This window comes from Hipposideros armiger, unplaced genomic scaffold, assembly GCF_001890085.2.
Source record: "Hipposideros armiger isolate ML-2016 unplaced genomic scaffold, ASM189008v1 scaffold_53, whole genome shotgun sequence".
NCBI lineage: Eukaryota > Metazoa > Chordata > Mammalia > Chiroptera > Hipposideridae > Hipposideros > Hipposideros armiger.
The window spans coordinates 3,291,352-3,316,555 of NW_017731403.1; the positions used below are offsets into that span (position 1 = coordinate 3,291,352).

The window sequence follows — 25,204 nt, forward strand, 5'->3', positions numbered from 1 at the left end:
AGCTCAACCTGGAGCTGGGCCGCTGTGAGTCACTAGCGACGGTGTAGGCTGCAGTGGGGCTGGCCGGCAGCTGGCATGCGCTTTCGTGAGCTGCCGTGAGCCCCCGGCCGTCCAATGGGTGGCGAGCGACTGCCTCAGCCGGGAAGAGCACAATGATAATACCAACATGAGCCAGTGAAGCGACGTCCTTCACAGCTAGACTGAAGAACAAAAGGACAGCAACTTGTCTGTTCTCCTTCCCCGATTCCCCAACGCTGTTCCCCGTTCCCAATTCCCCAATAAAATCTTAAAAAAAAAGGGAAATATGGCTGAAAACTTCCCTGAGGTGGAGAAGGAAAAAGACATCCAGATCCAGGAAGCCCAGGGAGTTCCAAATAATATGAAACCAGAGAGACCCACACTAAGACACATTATAATTAAAACGTAACAGGTAAAGACAAGGAGAAAATATTGAAGCAGCAAGAGAAAAAAAAAAAAAAAGGAAAACTTGTCACATACAAGGGAACCCCCATAACACTATGAGCAGGTTTTTAAATATAAACTTTAGAGGCCAAAAGGGAGTGACACGATATATTCAAAGTGCTGAAAGGAAAAAACAAACAAACAAACAAACAAACAAACAAACAAACAAACAAACCCCAACTTCCAACCAAGAATACTCTACTGGTTGGGGCCGGCCGAGTGGCGCGATGGTTAAGAACTCGCTTGGGATGCCAGAGGGCCCCGGTTCGGATCCCACATATGAGGGCCAGTGACACTGTCCTCTACAGCTAAGATGGTGAACAACAGCTCAACCTGGAGCTGGGCCGCTGTGAGTCACTAGCGACGGTGTAGGCTGCAGTGGGGCTGGCCGGCAGCTGGCATGCGCTTTCGTGAGCTGCCGTGAGCCCCCGGCCGTCCAATGGGTGGCGAGCGACTGCCTCAGCCGGGAAGAGCACAATGATAATACCAACATGAGCCAGTGAAGCGACGTCCTTCACAGCTAGACTGAAGAACAAAAGGACAGCAACTTGTCTGTTCCCCTTCCCCCAATTCCCCAGCGCTGTTCCCATCCCCCCAATTACCCAATAAAAATCTTTAAAAAAAGAAAAGAATACTCTACTGGCAAAGTTATTCAGAGTTACAGGATTAAGTTTTCCAGAGAAGCAAAAGCTAAAGGAGTTCATCACACTCAAATGACCTTACAAGAAATGTTAAAGGAACTTCTCTAAGCTGAAAAGAAAGGGTGCTAATCAGTAACAAGAACACATATGAAAGAATAAATCTCACTAGAAAAGTAAACTCACAGTAAAGGTAGTAGATTATTTATAAAACTAGAATGAAGGTTACAGGGCAAAAATTGTAAAAGTAACTATGATTACAATAATTAGTTAAGGAACATACAAGATAAAAAGATGAAAAATATGCCATCAAAAACACAAAATGGGGGTGAGGGAGTAAAAATGTTGAGCTTTAGGATAAGATCAAACTTAAGTTATTATCAACTCAAAATAGACTGTTATAAGTAAACCACTAAAGAAAGTCATCAAATCACAAAGGAAGAGAGGAAAAGAAGGGAAGAGAGAGGAACTTCAAAATCAGCTAGAAAACAACAATATGACAATAAGCACACACCTATCAATAATTACTGAATAAATGGGCTGAATTCTCTAATCAAAAGAACGAGAATGGATGAATGGATAAAAAAACAAGACCCACCTATATGCTGCCTACAAGAGACATACCTTAGATGTAAGGACACATACAGGTTGAAAGTGAAGGGGTGGAAAAAGATACTCCATGCAAATGGAAACCAAAAGAAAGCTGGAGTAGCTATATTTATATCAAACGAAAAGAAGAGTATTACATAATGATAAAGTCAACTCAACAAGATGATGTAACATTGGTAAATATTTATGCACCCAACATAGGAGCACCTAAACATATAAAGCAAATATTAACAGACTTAAAGGGAGAAATAGATAGCAATACCATAACAGTATGGGACTTTAACACCCCCTGGCACCTGAAGTAGAGGCTGGTCTTGTGGGATTGAGCCCCATACTGTGAAATTCGATTCTATCTCTGGGTAAATGGTGTTAGAATTGAGTTGACTTCAGATACTCTACTGGTGTCCAAGAATTGCTTGATGATGTGGGGAAGCCTACACACACACACACACACACACACACACACACACACACACACATTGGGTCTAAGAACTCTTTTCAGGCACACATCTGGGACTAGAACTTATGTCTCCTGAAACCTAATTCTGCAGCTCCTTAAAACATGTATCAGTTAAAACTCTAAAAAATTTTTTTAATGTAGACTTATTTTCAAGCATTTGAAATACTGCAGTTCCCCTTATTTATGGAGGATATGTTCCAACACCCCCCAATGGATGCCTAAAACCATGAATAGTACTGAACCCTATATACTATGTTTTTTTGCTATACATACATACTTATGATAAATTTAATTTATAAATTAGGCACAGTAATAGATTAACAATAACTACTAAAAAATAGAAAAATTATACAAAAGAATGATTCATGTTCTGGGCAGGATGGTATGAGATTTCATCACACTACTCAGAATGGTGTGCAACTGTTTATTTATGAATTTATTATGAATTGTTTATTTCTGGAATTTTCCATTTAATATTTTCAGGCCACAGCTGACCATGGGTAACTGAAACCACAGAGCATGGATAAGGAGGGACTATTGTATAAAAACAGTATCACTGGACTAATGTGTTGGAAGCAACAACAATGGAGTGACAAGTCTTCAAAATGTAAGGATCTTATAGTCTGATGCTTAACAGTCACCTTGGATAAGGTCTAACACCTCTCCCAATTGTTAAGATTTTGACACAATTTCAGTGACAAAAGCTACAAGAGCCAGAGTTAAATGTTGATCAAACCTTAAATAAAATTAGGAATAAAACTTAATGTCCACATAGAAAAATCATAATACTTCAAATATAAATTGCAGATACCAATTTTAGGAGTGCAAAGCAAAAGCACAGCAATGAGAAAGAAAATAAATATTAAAGTTTCTTGGATGTCATTTGTAGATAATCCTAGGCCATCTCTTACTCTTTTACCCTGCATCATATACAAAGTTCTATTTCATATAAACAACACTTCTTGAACAAGTATTTTGTAGTTGTTTATTTGCCTGTATTTCCATTAGAGACAAACCTGTGACTAGTGTAACAAATCTAATTTTGTATTACCATAGTCCTGCCATGGAATATTTTGTGTGTGCACAAATATTTTTAAGCATTATCTTTTGAGGTTGAAAAGTAGTTTAGTTTTAAGGAGAGAAATTTTTACTACATGGGTTTCTAAATGATCAATCTGAAGTAACTGAAGCCCCCATTAATACATACAGTAAAAATAATAAAACAAAAAAATCATAAAAACATTTTTATTCTAATGGGAGTAATAAGAAGAAAAAATTTAGCATTTTTTAAAAAGTAAAAATAATTTTAAGAATTCTTGAAAATTAACATGACTTACTCTTTAATATCACGAAGCTGATCAACGTCTTGTGATCTTGTGAAATCTGGATCATGCGCTAACAGGTGAATCATGTATGGAACTACATATTCAGGCAACAGTGATACTAATTTCTCTAAAGTGAAAACATTATTATTAACACAGTAATAATAGCTTTTATGAAATCCCTCTCTAGTTTTGCATTTTAACCACTTCAGCTTCCATTTTTCCCCCTCGGTTATTCTAAACTAGAGGCAATATAATACCTAACACTGAAACACTTTTATTTCTATTTTAAAGGCTATTAAAGCCAAAAGAATAACTTAAGATTACACAGAAGGTTCTTGGAAAAGCTAGAATAATTCTTTACTTGCTGATGTCTGAGCAAAGTGTTCTAATCAAGGCATACTGCTGATCCCATAAGAAAAATGCAGTCTCCTCAGTTTTATGCATTATAAAGAGGACTCAGAAAACAGAATTTTAGATTTTAAGTACATCATAACTACAGTGAATACATTCTATAAAAATCCCAGTGTTGTTATAAACTACAATAAAAATATATGAAATATCCACCTCCCCTGATATATTGACAAGATGTATTTGCACATTTGGAACTTTCAAAGTTACTTACCAGTTGCCATAGGGTTCTGTTTAATATACTCCCTGCGTATACTGATATTTTTTAGTAAACACTGTCGTGCATGTGCTCTTCTCTCCTTCACAGGATCTTTGGCACACAAGGCAAAGATCGCCATGTACTCCAATGGGAGAAGTAACTTCACAAGAGCCTTATGCAGCTTCTGAGCAAATATCTGCCTTACTTGGTAGCACTCATCCTACAGCAGCACAAAACCAAACATATTTAAATATGATCCCTTTTGTGTACATATCCATACAGTAAAATGGATCTATAGCTATAGAAATAAATGTATTTAACTCTGAAGGCCAAGTAATTGACAAAATAAGATTATTACTTACATTAATAACAAGTGCACAGAGTTGAAACTGTTCTGGTGTTATAATTTCATGGTAGCAAGGTTCCTGAGCAAGCTTCATTATGGCACTACCAGCAGCTAATCGCAAGCGAGACATATCAGATTTACTATAAACAAACAAAAAAGAAATAAACATTTCCTATAACCATTATCATTCATAAAAGTGCTCTGATCCCTTTTTGACTGTTAAGGTATCTAGCATTATTTAGGCTTATAATGACATAATGTACAAATATAGGAAAACTATTTTCAGTCCTTGGACTCAACACAGGGGAAAAGGCTCAAATCATTGTGCCTATCTGATAATAAACTTATCTGCCTTCACTTTTTTACTTTTTTTTGTGTGTGGAGGGCAGTGTCACTGACCCTCATGTGGGATCCGAACCGGGGTCCCCTGGCGTCCCAAGCCAGCTCCCAACCACCGCACCACTCGGCCGGCCTTGCCTTCACTTTTAGTTATGCCTTAGCTTAGATCTTCCACCACAGCCAAGAAACTCTGCTTATGATAACTACACTAACTGCAGTGCTGGGAAGAACCATTTACATTAGGAACTATATTCTAAACTTTAAGAGGAATACACATTCATAATAGAAAACTTGATTTAAAAAATCCCCCAAATTAAAAATCATCTATCATTTCAAATCTATTTCTTAACATTTTTTAATGTGCACGCGTGTGCGCGCACACACACACACACACACACACACACACACACACGAAATCTAGCTTAAGCCTACATGTCTGATGAAATGGAGGGGTTAGAAATTAGGAGTTGATTTGTACCGGCAAAGGGCAGGTATCAGACAAATATCTAAAAGTACATAGTGATGATAGCCAGTTATCTATCTCAGGTACTAATCTCTAATGCAGACTTTCTTTTGCACCATGAAGTTTTTAAAGACAACCCAGGAAGTCCATGCACTCCATACCCAGTCCATACCCAGTAGACTTTTACTACCTAAATGGTAAAATGTGACACTGATGGGATGAAAGAACAGTGTTCTTACTTCAACTTCTATGTGGAACATAGCATGGCTTTGATATTCGAAGACTTTAGGAAATGTGGAAAGCTAGCCTGAATCCACGAGGGACTATTGTTTAGCATACCAGAGGAGAAAATAGGGCACTCTTGGATAACAGGATTGTCTAAGTAAGCACTGGTAACAACAAGGGTTACCAAATGGCTTCTAAGGCAAACAATTCAGGAATTAAATTATAGCTACTATTTGAGTGCTTAACCCTGTGCCAGGCAGCATGTGAAACACTTTACAGGCTTTATCTTATTTAGTTTTCATTCCATAAGAGGAGGAAATTGAGGCTTAGAAGTGATTTTGATAGGTTCACACATCTAGTAAAGGGAGTTTAGAACTGTATAAGTTTCTTATTCTATAGTCCAAGTTATACCATGGGATATATAATATCTAATTATGATCTGTCTAGTATTTCATGATATATGTGTTCCATAATTAACCATTCAATCTTTTGTGATGATAAAAAATGCTGGAAAGAACATGTTTATGTATGTGTGTGTGTGTGTGTGTGTGTGTGTGTGTGTGTGTATTTTTTAGCTGAGCCATCCTGCCACCTGTGGCAGCTCAGAAGCTGCTCAGCTCGGGCCAGAACTCGAACTGCTGTTGCTCAGAGCTCAAACTCTTGAGCGAGCTCTTAACCAACTTAGCCACTCGGCCGGCCTTATGTATATATTTTTGTATGATTCTTTTATTACTTCATGAATGTAAAACAGGGTCAAAGGAAAACATTTTCAAGGACAACATTTTTAAGGATACAAAATGTCAAATTGTCCTGCTAACAACGTGCCAATTCGTATTCACAAGAGTAATGAGGGAACCCATTTCCCTGATCCCATGGAGCAACAATTGCTTTAAAAATAAATTTTTTTGCTGATTTGATAGGCAAGATATATCACTTAAGTTTACTTGCATTTATTATATTTAGTGATGTTAAACATTTTAAAAAGGTAAACTGATAATAAGCATGTAGTTTACATCTCTACTGGGGATCCTGCCTATTATCAATCATATTTAAAGCTCATTTTATTAAGCCTTTGCTCAGCACTGTACACAGTTTCCCCAAATTTAAAACGTCTCATTTCCTAACTCAGCTCTAATCTTCAATCTGTTCATACAAAGCAACCCTTGGCTTATTCTATGATTAAAAATAATTTTCATGGTTTTATTCAGTTTATCAAAGCATTCAGTATCTCTATTGTAACTGCTCATTTCCTATCTCTTCCATAAGAATGATATTTCTCAGAGGGAGAGATGATTAAAAAGCATAATGGTACTTGATATGATAGTGCCCTATAAGTACTAAATCAGCGGTTCTCAACCTTTCACAGGGGTCGCCTAAGACCATCGGAAAACACATATTTTCGATGGTCTTAGGAACCAAAACACCACTCCTCTATCCGTCTCCAGGCCCACATACAAGTATCCGGCGACCCCTGTGAAAGGGTCGTTCGACCCCCAAAGCGGTTGCGACCTACAGGTTGAGAATCGCTGTACTAAATGCATAAATAAATAATGAAATCTGCCCTCTAACACAAGTTTTAAAGTAGGAATGCATCACAAGTAGAATTCTTTAGTTAATTCTGTTGGTGCTTCTGAATCCTAGTAAATCAAAAATTTAAGACGGATCATGGAAACTCTGGCTTTTATTTTCATCTTAAAAAGAACAGAAAGAAGAGATAATGACTTCAAAGATTTGAAGAGTGAAAAATGTGTAGAAATGGAAACAAATTTAGCTTGCATTTGTGGAACCTTGTATAGTCTGCAAACCATAGGAGGACGCAACTCTTCTTTGAACCTCCACTGAAATTTTTATTCCTTTCATGGTACCAAGACACTCCACTTCTTCAATCATTACAGTACAGGGTAATAAGTTCCTTGAAGGCAGGGACTGAACTGCAACTGTTTTTTGCTACAGTTTTCTTCACAGTGTTTTGCAAAGAGTAATTCAACAATTATTTGCTTAATTGAACTGAACGCTGAAGCTAACTGTAACATTACTATAGTGATTATGATAAAAAATTTATTGGAAAAAGTTCAGTCTTTAGGAGTGAAGAAAAATATACTATCATTACTGGGATATAAACCCCAAGTGAGTACATAGATTAGGTTCCAAAGTACATGGTACAATTAAAACATTCAATATTAACTAGGTAAATAATTCCTAGGTTAAGCTTTATCAACATTTTGAGCTAAAAAAATCAGAAAGGAAGAAATATCTCACCTGATCCTCTTTTGCTCTGTCAGGTCACCCTCACTAACCAACATCGCTGATAATAACCGAAGAGTTGAATTGGCAGATTTAGACTGGTTGTTTTTCATACCCAACAGCCACCTTACCAGAAGTTTAATTGCCTGTACCTATAAAATATTAACATGCTAAAAAAAGAAAGCAACTTAAAATTCCAATTAAAGGGAAAATTTATGTTATAATTGGATCAGTGGGATTACTTAATTGCCAGCAGACACGTCTTATTAAACAAGTCTGCAAGATAGTAACAATAAGAACTAATATTTATTCTGTTTAATCTGTACCAGGCACTCTACCCAGGGCTGTACATGTATTAATTTATTTAATCTCCCAAGCAACTCTATGAGGGAAGTATTCTTATTTCCACCAACAAGGCAACTGAGACACATTATAATGATTAGACAACTTGCCCAAGGTCTGGCTCCTGAACTCAGGCTTTTCACACTTGCCCAATTTTCAAATTATTTGAAAATATGTTGTTTAAAAATAACTATTTAAACTACTGATTATAGTGATTAAAAATAAGTATTTAAATAGACTATTTTTTGCAGTATTGAAAAACTATTTTGTGAAACCATCAAGTCTGATTTAGTCTCACTTAACATTCTGATAAAAAAACCTAGAAGATTCCATATTTGTGGTCATAATTACTTTGAGGTTTACACTCAAAAGATTGTTATCAATATATGTGCAAAAGCTAGCTAAAGAGTCTAGGTATTATTTACTGTATTTATTGACAATCTGGAAAAAGGAATTGATGGAATAGATGATGATTATAAAGCTAAAAAGGTGAAACAGATCATTAAGGATCTGTTTAAGGAAGATGATAATGAAGAAGTATAGTTTTAAATCCCAAAGATTACCACTTTAAAAATTAGCTTTATGAGGTATAATTTATATCCATCGAAAGTTACCAACTAGATGACAGCCATCTGTTTTGCCAAGTTAATATTCATATGCTTGTAGATAGATATGGTGGTGAGGCTAGACCTGAGATGCTTCTAAGCATCAACATTCTGCAAATAATCTCTGTAAAACAACAGCCTCACTCACTAAATGTTTAAGCAGGCAAGGAGGGCTACACAAGATGCAGACATACATATAAATAACTCAATGACAACTACAATTTCTTTGAGAAACACACAACTTTTGATTTAAAAATAAAGCACCTCATTTAAAAATGATTACTAGTTTAAAAAAAGGATATCTATGAATGTTCATTATTTCAACGTAAAAGTTATCAAGACCTACACAAATTTACCTTTGCTAGTACTTCAGGGGAAACCTCTTCATCTGGAGACCATAATTTTCCATTCTTCTCACCTGTTGACTATAGTCAATTGAATAAATTTAACTTTTAGAAAGAATTTAAAGGTTTTGCTCATTAAGTTTTTCATGCTGAACAATGTAGCGCTATACTATAGCAAAGTCACCAAGCAGAGCTTGAAAAAGAATGAAGTTGGAGGACTCAAACTTCCTGATTTTGAAGCTTACTACAGATCTACAGTAACCAAGACAGCATTGTTGGTACTGACATAAGTCTAGACATATAGACCAATGTAATGAAATAAGAGAACCCAGAAAAACCTCACATATATATATGGTCAACTGATTTTAAAAAAGGGTGCTAAGATCAATTATTAAGGAAAGAAGCGTCTCTTCAACAAGTGGTGCTAGAAAACCTAGATATCCACAAGCAAAAGAATGAAGCTGAACCATTATCCTGTCTCATATACAAAAATTAACTAAAAATGGATTAAAGATCTTAAGAGCTAAACCTATAACACTCTTAGAAGATATAGGGGGAAATCATCATCTTGGATTTGGCAAACATCTGACAAGGGTTTAATATTCAGAATATATAAAGAATTCTTACAACTCAACAATGACAAACAACCCAATTAAAAGTGGGCAAAGAACTTTGAATATCCAAAGAAAATAAACAAATGACCAATAAGTATAAGAAAAAACCACCCCCAACATCATTAGTCTTTAGGGAAACAAATCGAAACCACAACAAGATACTATTTTGCACCTACTAAGATGGCTATTATAATAAAACAGAAAAGAGTAAGTGTTGGCAAAGATGTATTGGAATTGGAAGCCTTGTACATTGCTGGTGGGAATGTAAAATGATGCAGCCACTGTGGAAAAGTTTGGCGATCCCTCAAAAAGTTGGAAAATAGAATGACCATGTGACCTAGTGATTCCATTCCTAGGTATATACCCCAAATACCAGGGGTGCCAAATACCGGGGGTATACAAGTGGACACTTTGGTCAATGTTGCTCAAGCAGTAGTTCGCTATAATCAGAAATGTCTGGACGCTGATGGTAACCACTTTGATCACCTCTTGTAATTGCAGAAGTCAAACGTGACTTGTATTCATCTTTTGTTATCGGTATATATTGAGTATTACAATTTTAATAGTTTTTTTCTTTCTTAAAATATGTATACATTTTTTGGGCACCCTCTGTATTTGAAAACAGGGACTCAAATGTTCATATCAGCATTATTCACAATTAATCAATAAAAGGAAAAAAACCTAAGTGTCCATTAACGGATGAATATACAAAATGTAGGCTATAAATACAATAGATTTTTTATTCTGGCATAAAGTTCTGATACATACTATAATACAAACTTGAAGCCATTATGCTCAGTGAAATAAGCCAGACACAAAAGGACAAATACTGTATGATAAGAGGTATGAGAACAGGCAAATTGATATGGCCAGAAAATAGAATAGAGATTACCAGGGACTGGGAGGAAGAGCCAATGGGAAGTTATTAATGAATAGAGTTTCTGTCTGATATGATAAAGTTCTGGAGATAGTGGTGATGGTTACACAACAATGTGGGTGCATATTTTGGGTGGTAGCTCAGGCTATTCTGGAAGAGTTACTTGGCTTTCCTAGGAATCTCTCATGTATATGGGAAGCACCTGTTATCAAAATTGTTTGTTTTTAAAACAAATCAAAACAAAAACATCAAATAACAAAAAGAACAAGAATATGAGTGAATATTACGTAGGTGAATTATATACTTATAAATGGTAAAAATGGCAGTTTATTTTATGTATATTTTCACACACACACACACACACACACACACACACACACACACACACACACACACACAAAGAACCTTCAAAAATAGAACCCATCAACAATCAAGTCATCACCTAAGAGGTGTCTCAAATGTCACATTTGTTGACAGCCACATCTATGAAAATCGGTGCAAAGAACAGCACAAAAGGATGGAGTAAGAGTGAGACTTTGGCTATGCTCTTCCACCCTTGTTTATTACATCCGAACTGGGGAAGGGAAAACAGGAGGGAGTGCACTGGCAAGTGTCTTTCTTTTTAAGTTCGAATATTGAGGGCTCAAAGACTACTGGACTATTTGGAAAGATAAGGTAACTTGGGTAATTTAAAACTGCATTGAAAGTCAGCTACAAAGATCCAGCAGATAAGACTGGTTGTGTCTTCATTCAATAACTCTTTAATTTAGGTCCATTTGGTAAAGTAGTGATTCTTTAAAAAAAAAAATTTTTTTTATATTAGTTTCAGGTGTACAAAGCAACGTAAGTTAGACATTTACACACCTCACAACGTGATAACCGCCTCCTCCAAGCTACTACACCCCTCTGACATCTTTTTTTTTTTTTTTTGCTGGCTGCTAGTTTATTTGCCACTTGGTGCAAGGCACACGGTCACAGGATGTCAGCAGGCTCACGAGTGGCTAAGAGAGTAAAGAGCGAGGCTCTCTCAAGTTCCTTTTTGGTGTTTTGCTGTTTTGATAGAAGAGAACCTAACTGCTTCTGCTTGCTGCAGCCTGCCTAGCCTATGGGGTGAGGTGGGGTGGGGAGGGGCTTAAGAGAGCCTAGTGCCTCTGCAAGTCTGGTGGCTGGTGGTGGCCACTCAGGATGGCACACCCCTCTGACATCTTATATAACTGTTATAATACCACTGACTATCTTCCTTATGCTGTACTCCACATTCCATGACCACACACACACACACGTGTGTATATATATACATATATATATTTTCTTATAGTTGACATACAATATTATTCTATTTCAGCTTCAGTTGTAGAGCACATTGTTCATGCATCTTAAAATAGTGATTTTTTAAAAATTATTTTTTATTGTGAAATACACATTTTTTATAATTAGTTTCAGCTGTACAACACAGTGCACTAATTATACTTTTTACCCCTCGAGGTGACAACTCCCCTCCCCCAAAAATAGTGATTCTTAATCAGAGGTGTGTTTGGGCTCCAACCCAGAGCTAATAAATCAATCAGCATATGTATGCACACACACACACACACACACACACACACACACACACACACTCACACACACACACACAAATTCAATAAAATAGAATACATGAATCTAGTGCCAAAAGTGCAACGTAATTATTTTTCAAAATGCTAGTCAAATACAATTCCACTTACATTTTAAAGCATGTTTGATAAAACAAAATTCTAGCACTCAAGTAAACTGTTCTTCAAGTAAAATGTTATAATAATGTTCAATTTATATTTTCTATTTCATAATTTATCCATCTCATGTTCTCATTTTTTCTTTCTTAAATGTTAATTTCTAGTAATAACTACACGGAAGTCAGGATGTCATTTAGAAATTTTGTAAATAAATAAGAATGGAAAATAGACAATAAGGACAATTAAGACAAAAGGGAAAGAAAATTATATAGAAAGCAGCAGAAATGTTGTTTCTGTGAAAAAGAGGTAGATAGTAGTCTTAATCTTTTGATTCTAAATTTAATTAAATGAGAAACTTACCCTGTCATTCATTAGCAGATCTTTCACAATAAAATTTGCTACTACAGATTTCATTGGGGAAGCAAATTGATCTGGTGCTAACATAGAAATGTGACCCAATGAAACTAACGGTGTTATTAGTTGTTCTGGTACATCAGCATTCAGACTCCTACTGAGTGGCTATAAAAACAAAACAGTAAAAATTAACAGTTTGTTTTATGAATATCTAGACATTCTACAGAAACAGTAAATGTTCCTGAGTCCTCCTGAATTTATCATGCCCAAACAAATCTGTTTTAATGATATGATCAAAGTAACTTCAGCCATATTAGACAATTTTTATTCACCTACTAAAATTTATAACAAGATTGAAGAATGCAGAAAAAACAAACAAAAAAGCTCAAGTAAAAGGTAAAAACAAGAACATTTCTGCATCATCAAATAAGCATTATTTTCAAACCATCTACAACAACCGGTTTGTTATGTTGATGGATTTTTTTATCCTATGGAGACATTTTAAATGATTCATAAACCATAAAAAATGAGTTTGCTGGGTTTTGTTCATACTGTATCCAATTTATGGTAATAGGAATACCTTTCTAGTAGCGAATAAGGCAAGAATCATACATACGGAAAGGCACACAGGACTAATTTTCAGGTAGGGTTGTCAGGCACTTTAAACTTGGTGGTTTGAAAATCATCTACTAATACTTTCTGAGGATAAATGGATCACTTGGCCAATAAAGCTTAAATTAAGTAAAATGTTTTCACACACACACAAAACATTCTTCCATATGTAGTATTTGAACATATAATCTGATCTAAAGGATGGGAATGGAGTGCTAAATAAAACAGAGTCCCTGCTCCAATGGAATTTATATTCTAGGGTGGGATAAAAAGATTATAAAATCCTACCTTCTATGTTCACCAAACCACAGACGATAAAAATCAAAATCAACATAAACATACCCTATATATTATATATACCTCAAAAATCTGTGCAAGCTGGACTTCTTTATTTGTGAATATGGCATGTATACAGTGAACAGCCTGTTTTGCTTGGTGTGGAGTACCTCTCTTTGCTTTCTGATGTAAAATGGGGATTAAGGTCCTGTAAAAAACAATATCATAGTTAAAAAAAAAAAAAGCCTATAAACCACAAGTACTTCTTTTAGTTGCTTCCTATGTCCTCTCCCATAACTACCGTATTTTGCCATGTATAATGTGCACTTTTTTGCCCAAATTCATGAGGGAAATACAAGGATGCGCATTATACATGGGTAGTACTAATTCCATATCTATATAAATGTTTTTAATTCTTTCATATATATTTATGAGTTAAAAGTGTAACTCTAGAAATCAATAACGATATCCGTATGCAAAATAATATCCTGGAATACGATAATCAGTTTTGTTGAACTTATGATGAAATTGCAACAATGAAGAGTTCTTGGCCTTCTATGATGCTTAAATATCATAAATTTGTTACTAGTACAAAAAACTGCTTATATCTTGTGTATGTTCTTGTGTTTTGTAATGATTTGTTACATAAAATTTCTTGTACCATAATATATTAAAAAATAAATGCTAAAATTCCTTTATAATACAAAAACCCCCCAAGTACTTAAAGGTAAACAAATAACAGTTTGAATTAAAAAATTAAAACGAAAGATTTTTCATTTGGGCCCAAAATGTGGGTATGCATTTTACATGGAAGCGCATTATACATGGCAAAATATGGTATTTGGAAGTATGCTGGTAGAGAATCTCTTAAAAATTACCAGATTCATAAAAAGATTTAAAGCTCCTTCTCTGTGCCCAAGTATAATTCAAGAAATACAATGCCTCAAGAAAAAGGCTACTTTAGGAAATAATTTTTGTTTTAAAACCATCTTGTGAATATGGAAAAATAAACAAGCCACCCATAATTTATAATCTAAAACTTGCCCCATCCATATTTTTACATGCACCTTCTAAGTAGGTATTCTTAATTTTTTACTTCCCTTCCACAATCCCCTTTAGTTATTTTAATGCAGCCACGGAAAAAAGTAGCAAAAGGCCAAGTTTTATTAAAAACCTGGAATGATCATACCAGTGGAAGAAAGTATGCAAGGATATAGACACATATATATTGGTAGAAGAGTAATAAAAATATCTAACAATTATTAAACCACTGTGTCAAGCATGGGTCTAAGTATTTTTAAATGAATTAATTTAATTAATCCTTACAGTCACTCAGGGGACAATTATTATAATTAGAGGTGAAAAAGAACTAAAGCACAAAAAGATTTATTTAAGCTTCTTAAGGTGACAGAGCTAGCAAATGGTAGAGTTGCGATTTGAAGATAAGCATTTCTGTTCCAAAATCCATGCACTTAACATCCATACTTTTTCATTCCACATGGGAAAACATTAAGTGGAATGAAGACAGCAGCATGTTTGTATCAACCTCAAAAAGACAGGCATACACATCAAGTAGACAGGCAAAACATTTATAAAACAATATATAAAATGTTAATAGTAACTTTGTATTTTCTCAAGTTTCAGCTTTTTACAATGAATATATAAGTATTTTTCTACTCAGGAGAAAATCTATAAGGCAAAACAAAAATTTAAGGAAAGATAACTTGTCATACATTTAATGCAATGATCCTATTTTATAGATTATAAGGTCAGTGGTATTAAATGCAGTAGTGACAAAGGGTCCTATTATGATAATGGGAGCCTAGACATTAAAGAGCAATATCCCAGACTCTATGTCATGCGCCTCAATAAAAAAAACTGGAACATATGCCCATCAGTGTAAGTCTGATAAGACTTACACTGATGGGCATATGTTCCAGTTTTTTTGCCACGTTTCTCTCCATGCCCAAACAGCCTCTTTGACAAAGCATTGTTTAAGTCTTTGTTTTACCAACTCATTTACCACAGTAACAGTTCTTGTAAATAACACCAGTAAGTAACAAAGACACCATGTCGATCAAATTGTCGTTAAATTTATTATTAATTCTTCTTAGCCTAGTGAAATGATGATACATGAAATCAACTTCAATCTTTCTCCTTTTTTTTCTAGTGCTATAATCCGATGCCATCAAGGGTTTTTATTGAGGTTTACAGTGTTGTGCTTATCTGCTTTTCAGTGATTCTCTCCTTTCCCCACTGGTCTTAAGAACAAGATTTTATTCCTTGTGTCCAAAGTTAACTCTTAACACCTACACACATTTTTCACTGGTTCCTTTGGAATAATTCCTTTACAAGTAAATCCTTTACCTTAAGAAAAAAAAATGTATAGGTGTTCCTACCTTGAAAAACTCATGAGAAACTTTATCCTACTATGTCAATGATTTTTTTCTATACTGTACAAATATGAAAATCATCTTTCAACAATAAATTCCTTGAGAGCAGGGACTGTGGTAATTCTCTTATACTAGCTAGTATAGCACTGACAATGAAGAGAATGTACAATAAATATTGAATTATTTCTCAAATTTAACTATTAGCTCATAAATTTAATACAAACTTTAGGAGTCAAGAATCTTCTTGTCTTACGATTATCCTGTGAGGAAAAACTGGTTTGATTTGGATATACCCCAAATTATTTGCATATACCCTGAACCTCTGATTCAACAGCTATCAGCAATGTGTTCTTCCTCCCAACAATATCTCCTAATATTATTTCTAAATATAAATTCTCGGCACAAGTTTGATCCTAGGACAACTTCTTTAAGATGCCAAAGTGAAAATACCAAAATGTACTTCATTCTTGAGAGGGGAGTAATCCAGAGGAAGAGATCAAAACAATAAAAGCACCACTGCTAACAACCAAGCAAATAAATATTTCACTAAGCCCACTACTTGATTATCCCATTCTTTGGTGGAATACGAAAGTAATAGCTATTGAATTTATAACCCATTTGGAGAGAAAAAGATGAACATACATAGATGAAAAGATATATTAATCACAAATTCCAAATTCTGTGATAACTCTTGATTATTAATATTAGTATTTAAAAAATCATTTTGTTATAAACGAGTTTCAGTTTGTTCCTCTGCCTATATTGTAATGGTAGGGAAGTAGAGTAAAGCAGAGAAAACATGAAACGAAGAATACAGAAAAGTAGCTTCTATGCCACTGAATTTCCAAAGTGCATCATTATTTTTTTTAATGTGCTTCAAATACATAGATAAAATAGTTACATTAAAAAAAGTAACTTCTGGACAAAAGTTGTCTTTTTTCTCCCCTGTCTTCCTATGTGAAAGGGAAACAATGATCCTATGGCTCCCACTTATAGAAAACTTTTGTGCACTATGAGAAAAATTTACTCACGATCGTATCTGGGGTAGGTCCGTTTCTATTTTGTGGCCTGTATTTCTAAAAATTTGTATAGCAGCTTCTGCTACTTTGTCATCTTCCATTCTGAGGCACTGTAACAGGGACTCATACGTCTCTGCAGAGTGGAACGAGGTAGGATGTGTGAAAGACAGAACCTGGAGGAACAGATATAGCTTTAGAAGTACAGACAATAATTTAATCCATTAAAAGAAGAAAATTATTTATTACTAAAAACATAATTTAAAATTACAGGTTGTATATGCTAACTACACACAACAAAAATTTATATCTAGTAGCCTCTCTTGCAGTTAGGTGAGGTTAATGAGACACGAACAAAAAAACTGTGCAGTATATTCCCTAAGACAGTTGCTATACAGCCTTTTCCCTATTTCCTTCTTAACCTCTTAATCTATTGTGATATTGGGAATGCAGAAAATGTGGCTCCTTTTATGGTGCATGTTATTATGATGTGAACAAAATGCTAATTTTTGTTGTGTGTATTTCATTGTTGTGTGTATTTCAAAGCTTTATTTCATCTGCAAAAAGATACTCTATAAGGAAATATTTTAAGTGAAATCCATCACAAAAAATTCATTCATCATAACTATAAAGTCATTATTGTGAACTTTTAATCATGATTACAAACACATAAATAATTAGTCCCTTATTTATTATGATGTAAGTCCCAGCCTATCCTTAAGGAATTTAAAGCAAGTTACACATAACATGTCTACAAAGTTAACCTTCCACAAAGCAGAAACAATTGAGTTAGCATAATATTAGGAATAACGGTTAAAAGTTGAGAGGGAGAATGGAGTATACAGTCTTCATGAACTTCTTCAATAAGCATTTACTTAATGGGCTATAAAGTGGAGAGACTGTCTCATTTGACAAGGTTTACAGTGATAGTATGTAGTTATGAGGTTTTAATTCTTTACAGAAAAATTGAGAATTAAATTTGAAACACTGAATTAAATGACCTAATAAAAATGTTTATCTTGAAGGTGACTTCACTCTTAAAACTATTTAAAAATATAACCCCATTATTAAAAATATAATTAAAATCTTTTTCATAAAGTATCATATCAATTCTTTCCATGAAATGATATTTAAGACCATTCCAATACAATCTATCACTCTCTTTTCTCCTAACATCCATTGCACTGGTTTGTCTCGTCTTCTTTAGTTTATATGTTGTAGTGGTCTAAATGTCTCTTTGCCTTCAATTTCTTCTCCTCTTTACTCCATCCAATGAGAGCTGTATCAAGTGGTGTATCATATTAAAAACAAGGTTAAAAGAAAGGCCCAATAGAACCTTTCTGCCCCAGTGGTACTCCACAATCTGGAACCAACTTTGTCTCCCATTACTCTCCAATGCACTCCGTTTCTCTAATCAGACTAGATTCTTAATGATCCCTAAAATATGCCAAGAATTATTCTCTTTGATGATGCTGTTTCCCCTAGATAAGTCATATCTTGTCCAAAGTCTTGCCTGACCTGGTTCTTACTAATTTCTCAATTCTCCGACTTCTTTGGCATCTATTAAAATGACCAATTGTTTAAAAATTGCCTGATTTAAAAAAAAAATTTGCCTGATCAGACAGATGCTGTCATATAATTCCTGTGAGCAAGCTCTTTGAAAGGTAACACCAGATCATTTAGTACATATTGTTACAAGAACAGCAGGCACGCAAATGATGAATGAAACAAAAACCATTATTTTATAATGTAAAATAATGGTTATAATGTAAAAAACACATTATTTTTATAAAATGGTTTCTGCCAAAATTTTAAAGCTTTTGAATAGTTTCCAATGAAATAAAGCCTGACTCTTGTGTATCCTTAAAGAAACTTAATTTATGACTACTGAAATGCATGAGACAAACTGTTTCAAAAATACCTTAAGAAGTTCAAGTCCTGAACGAATAGCTGTATCTGGACTTACACCCTCCTCTTCATCATCTGCTGTACCCTCTATTGATTTGTTCATCAGTTTTACTAGTGCACTATTAAAACAAGAAATTTAAATTAGTAAGACTACTAGATTAGTAACTGTATCCTATTTGCATTGTGGCAGAACATATACAGAATCTAAACATCAGATTCAAATATGTTTCTGGGGAAAAGTTATTTTTTGACTTTTAAAACTTTACTCTCTTATTTGATAGCTGAGCTTGTTTTTAGTTTATCTCCCCCCCACCCCCAAACACAATGTATAATAATAACTCTACTGGAAAACAACAAAACTAAAATTAAATGACACATGATAGAAATATATTTATATAAGCAATTTAACATTCATTTCCATATGTAAAAAGATCATTTACAATTTGAAGAAACACAGTAAGACAGCAGTTTCTAAATGGACAAAAGACAATTCACTCAAAGTAAAAACCAAAGGCATTAAATTAATCACTGGTAATTAATTACTAATCAGTAATTTCATTCTAGAAATCTGTGGTAAGAAACAGTTCATCAGAAGCATCATGTTATATTCATAAACAAATTCATCAATTAAATTATTTAATTGTCCAATATAATGGGATTAGTTTCTCAAATATACCTAACCACAGAAAAATGGAATATATTATCAATAGTCAATAAAAATCAGACTATGAAGCAACACAGCACTATTTTCAGTAAAAGCAGATGTTATTTTTGGTTTTGAGACTTTGTTTCCTCATCAGTAAACCAAAGGAAATACTACTTCATTCTGAGGACACTAAATTATTATAGCAAATGCCCTAATACATAGTAAATATTCAACAAATGGAAGCTAATCATAAAAAAAGGTTTAGGTTTAATTTCTTCCTTTGCTGTTATGCATATTTGAGTAATATTAATAAAGTACAAAATATATATAAGATAATACATTCTGAAATTTACACCATATCACAATAATTTTAAAACTTCAATATCTTCAAAGTGATACAAAAACATTTTTTTGGAAAACAAATTGGATGTGTGTGTGTGTGTGTATGTCTCTGTATGTGTATATATAAACATTAGCTTGAAATAGAATTTATATACCATACACCTCACCTATTTAAAATGTACAATTTAATGGTTTTCCATGTATTCACAAAATGATTGTACAACTGTTACCACAATGTAATTTTAGATTTCACCCCATTCTCGAAGTTCACCCATATTGTAGTATGTATCAATACTTCATTCATTTTACTTCTGAATAATGTTCCAGTGTATGCACACAAGACTATTTATTTATCCATTAACAAATTGATGGACAGTGGGTTGTTACTACTTTTTGCCTATTATGATAATGTTGTCATATACGTTCATATAGAGATCTTGTATAGACATTTTCGTTTCTCCTGGGCATATATTTATAGGAGCAGAATAGCTGGGTTACATGGTAACTCTCCCTGTTTAACTTTTGGAGGAACTGCCAAACTGCTTTTCAATGCAGCTCCACCATTTTACATTCCCACCTGCAATATACGAGGGTTCTAATTTTTCCACATCCATGCAGCTCATCTGTCTTTTTGATTATAGCCACAAAAACCAGCCTTAAGTCCCTCTGTGGTCTATTCCTTTTCCCAACCTGGCAATCACTGACCTGCTTTATGTCATTATAATTTCACCTTTGCTAGAATTTCATATATTTTGGGTCTGACATCTTTTATAAGTGATAAAATGTTTTTGAAATTCCTCCATTTTCTTCATTGTAATTTGAATTTGTATTTCCCTAATGAGTAATAATGTTGACTGTCTTTTCTTACGCTTATTTACTATTTGTACATCTTATTTGGCAAAGTGTTGAAATTTTTTGCCTATTTTTAAATTAAGTCATTTGTTTAAGATTTTTATTAAAATATAGATAACAAACATTATTATTTCAGGTATATACACCATAGTTATTCAACATTTATATACCTAAAGAAGTGAGCACACTGCAGCCCCTGCTGCAGTGGGCTGCCGTAAGCTACTGTGAGTGGCTGGCAGCCAGCGTGAGCGGCCAAGAGCTGCTGTGAGTGGCCGTCCAGGGGCCGGCGGCCCATCTGCCTCACCCGGGAAGAGCGCAATGATAATACAACATGGGCCAGTGAAGCGACTTCCTCCACAACTAGACTGAAGAACAAAAGGACAGCAACTGGTCTGTTCCCCTCCCCCGATTCCCCAATAAAATCTTAAAAAAAAAAAGCAAGTGAGCACCAAGATAAGTCCAGAAACCATGACACTGTACTATGCTATCACAATATTACTGACTATATTCCCTATGCTGTAGATTATATCCCCATGACTTATGTGTTTTATATCTAAAAATCTGATTCTCTTATAACCTTCACCTTTCCCACCTTTTTGAAATTTTGCAAAACATGACACTCAATATTATTTTATATTAATTTTAGGTATACAGCATAGTAGACATTTATATAATTTATGAAGTAACCGCCTCCCGATTAGTCTAGTGCCCAACTGACACTATATGTAGTTATTACAATATTATTGACTATATTCCCTATGCTGTACCTTACATCTCCATGGCTGTTTTGTAAATACAAATCTGTACTTCTTTTTTTTTTAAAGATTTTTTTAATTGGGGAATTGGGGGAGGGGAACAGTATTGGGGAATCAGGGGAGGGGAAAAGTCAAGTTGCTGTCCTTTTGTTCTTCAGTCTAGTTCTGAAGGACGTCGCTTCACTGGCCCATGTTGGTATTATCACTGCGCTCTTCCTGGTTGACATAGATTGGTAGCCAGCCACTGGTTGGCCACTCATGGCAGCTCTTGGCAGTTCACGCCACTGCTGGCCGCCAGCCACTCACGGTTGCTTATGGCAGTCCACTGCAGCCTATGCCATCACCGGCGACTCAGGGCAGCCCAGCTCCAGGTTGAGCTGTTGTTCACCATCTTAGCTGTAGAGGGCGCAGCATCACTGGCCCTAATGTGGGATCCGAACTGGGGCCCAGCTGTCCCAATCCAGCTCTTAGCCAACGCGCCACTTGGCCGGATCCAAATTTGTACTTCTTAATCCCTTATTCACCTTTTCACTCTGCCCAACAACCCCCCTCCTGCTTTTCACCCCGATAAATCTATAATAGTACCTACCTGATACCATACATAGCTATTACAATATTACTATGTTCCTTATGTTATACCCTACATCCTCATGACTACTGTGTAACAACCAATTTGTACTTCTTGATCCCTTCCCCTTTTTCACCCACCCCCACAATCTTTCTCCTATATGGCAACAATCAAAATGTTCTCTGTATCTATGAGTTTCTTTCTGTTTTGTTTATTTTGCTCTTTAGATTCTACCTATAATCGAAATCACATTGTATCTGTCTTTGTCTTTGTCTGTCTGACACATTCCGCTCAGATTCATCTATGCCATTGTAGATGGCAAGAACCCATTCCTTTCCCTGGCCGAGCAATATTCCATTGTATATTTATACCACCTACTCTATCCATTCATCAACTGACTAGCAAATCGAATACCCCAATACATCACGATCATGTGGAGTTCATTACAGGGGCAAAAGAATCATTGAACGTACTCAAATTGATCAATATGACACACCACATAAACAAAAGAAAAGATAAAAATCATATGATTATATCAACAGATGCAGAAAATGCATTTGACACGATACAACATCCATTTATGATTAAAACTTAATAAAATGGGTACAGAAGGGAAGTGCCTCAACATAATAAAGTCTATATATGACAGACCCTCAGCTAATATCATACTTAATGGTGAAAAACTGAAAGCTTTCACTCTAAAATCAGGAACAAGACAGGGCTGTCCCCTGTCACCATGGTTATTTAGCATAGTATTGGAAGTCCTAACCAAAGCAATCAGGCAAAAGAAATAAATAAAAGGCATACAAATTGGGAACGAAGAAGTTAAAGTGTCACTTGTTGCAGATGACATAATTCTTTATATAGAAAACCCTAAAGACTCCACCAAAAAACTATCAGAAACAATAAATGAATATAGCAAAGTTGCCAGATACAAAATCAACATACCAAAATCCATTGCATTCCTATATGCTAACAATGAAATTTCAGAAAAAGAAATGGAAGAAACAATTCCTTTTGTAATTGCAACAAAAAGAAAATACCCAGGAATAAACTTAAAGGATGTGAAGGACATATACACTGAAAACTATAAGACCTTCTTAAAAGAAACTGAAGAAGACACAAAGAAATGGAAAGATATTCCGTGTCCATGGACTGGAAGAATCAACATAGTAAAAATGGCCATATTACCCAAACCAATAAACAGATTTAATGCAATCCCCATCTAAATCCCAATAGCATTTTTTCAAGAAATAGAACAAAAAAATCATCAGACTTGTATGGAATCAAAGAAGACCCTGAATAGCCAAAGCAATCCTAAGAAAAAAGTCCAAGGTTGGAGGTATCACACTCCCTGACTTCAATTTGTACTACAAAGTGACAATAATCCAAACAACATGGTATTGGCAGAAAAAGAGACACACAGACATATAAAATAGAATTAAAAACCCAGAAAATAAACCCACATATATATGGGCAGACAATTTTTGACAAAGGAACCAAAAACACAACAGAGAAAAGAAAGCCTCTTCAAAAAATGGTGCTGGGAGAACTGGAAATCCACATGCAAAAGAATGAAACTAGACTGCTGTCATCATATACCAAAATTAACTCAAAATAGATCAAAGACCTAAACATAAGAGCTAAAACAATAAATTGCATACAAGAAAGCATAGGTACTAAACTTACAGACTTTGGGTTCAAAGAGGATTTTATGTATTTGACCTCAAAGGCAAGGGAAGTAAAAACAAAAATAAATGAAGGGGACTTCATTTCAAACTAATACCAACACATATCAAACTAAATATAATATATATTTATACTGAATATAAATATAATATATATAATATAACTCATATCAAAGTAAAAAGCTTCTGTACTGCAATAGAAACCATCAACAAAACAAAGAGGCAATTAATCAAATGGGAGAAGATATTTCAAACAACGCCTCTGATAAGGAGCTAATATCCAAAACATATCAAGAACTCAACAACAAAATAACAATCCAATTAAAAAATGGGCAGAGGACCTGAACAGGCACGTCTCCCAAGAAGTCAAACAAAGAGCCAACAGATATATGAAAAAATGCTCAACTTCACTAGGTATTAAGGAAATGCAAATCAAAACGACAGTGGGGTATCACCTCACACCTGTTAGAGTGGCCATCATCAAGAAGACGAATAATAACAAGTGTTGGAGAGGTTGTGGAGAAAAAAAGAAACCCTCACACACTGTTGGTGGGAATGTAAACTGGTACAGCCACTACCGAAAACAGTATGGAGAGGTTTCTGAAAAAATTAATTACCATATGACCCAGCAATCCCTTTTTTGGGTATCTGCCCCCCAAAATCTGAAAACATTTATCCATGAAGATATATGTCCCCCAATGTTCATTGCTGCCTTATTCATGGTGGCCAGGACATGGAAATAACCAAAGTGTCCTTTGATAGATGACTGGATAAAGAAGATGAGGTATATATACACAATGGAATATTACTCAGCCATAAGAAAAGATACTGCTATTTGCGACAACATGGATGGATCCTGAGATTATTATGCTAAGTGAAATAAATCAGACAAAGTCAAGAACCATGACTTCACTTATATGTGGGATATAAAACTGAAACAACAAAGGAACAAGATAAACAAAGAAACAAAAACTCATAGACACAGGCAATAGTTTAGTGGTTATTAGGGGAAAGGGGAGGGGGATGGTAGAAGAGGGAAAAGGGATCACATATATGGTGATGGAAGGAGAACTGACTCTGGGTGATGAGCACACAATGAAATATATAGATGATGTATTATAGAAATGTACTGTTGAAATGTATATAATTTTACTAACCAATGTCACCCCAATAAATTTAATGAAAAATTTTAATCTATAAGAAAAAAACCAAAAGGCCATTTTTCAAGCTTACTCCCTTTCTATGATCTCATTTTTCTCCTTTACTTTTTTTAAAAAATAACTTAAAAAAAAAAATTTTTTTTTTTTTAAGAAATTGTATTGGGGAAGAGTGCATCCTTCTAGGACCCATCAGCTCCAAGTCAAGTAGTTGTGTTCAATCTAGTTGTGGAGGGTGTAGCTCCATGGCCCATGTGGGGATCAAACCGGCAACCTTGGTGTTATGGGCCTGTGCTCTAACCACCTGAGCCAACCGGCTGCCCGTCCTTTACTTTTTTTTTTTTTTTTAAAAGATTTTTTTTTTATTGGGGAATTGGGGGAAGGGGAACAGACAAGTTGCTGTCATTTTTGTTATTCAATCTAGT

The 25,204-nt window shown here is 34.8% G+C and overlaps 1 protein-coding gene across 5 annotated transcripts in view; it reads right to left on the reverse strand.

The window, feature by feature from the left end:
• Positions 1-25,204, reverse strand: part of PDS5A (PDS5 cohesin associated factor A) — a 126,236-nt gene that overhangs the window by 27,727 nt on the left and 73,305 nt on the right. For all 5 annotated transcript variants that reach the window (XM_019640861.1, XM_019640864.1, XM_019640862.1 and 2 more), the window contains exons 18-26: positions 18,785-18,890; positions 16,879-17,039; positions 13,539-13,662; positions 12,573-12,731; positions 9,022-9,090; positions 7,734-7,870; positions 4,464-4,587; positions 4,117-4,321; positions 3,507-3,621 (exon numbers count right to left, since the gene is read on the reverse strand). In XM_019640861.1, the coding sequence (XP_019496406.1) occupies positions 3,507-3,621; positions 4,117-4,321; positions 4,464-4,587; positions 7,734-7,870; positions 9,022-9,090; positions 12,573-12,731; positions 13,539-13,662; positions 16,879-17,039; positions 18,785-18,890 (1,200 nt within the window). The remainder of the gene's footprint in view (positions 1-3,506; positions 3,622-4,116; positions 4,322-4,463; positions 4,588-7,733; positions 7,871-9,021; positions 9,091-12,572; positions 12,732-13,538; positions 13,663-16,878; positions 17,040-18,784; positions 18,891-25,204) is intronic.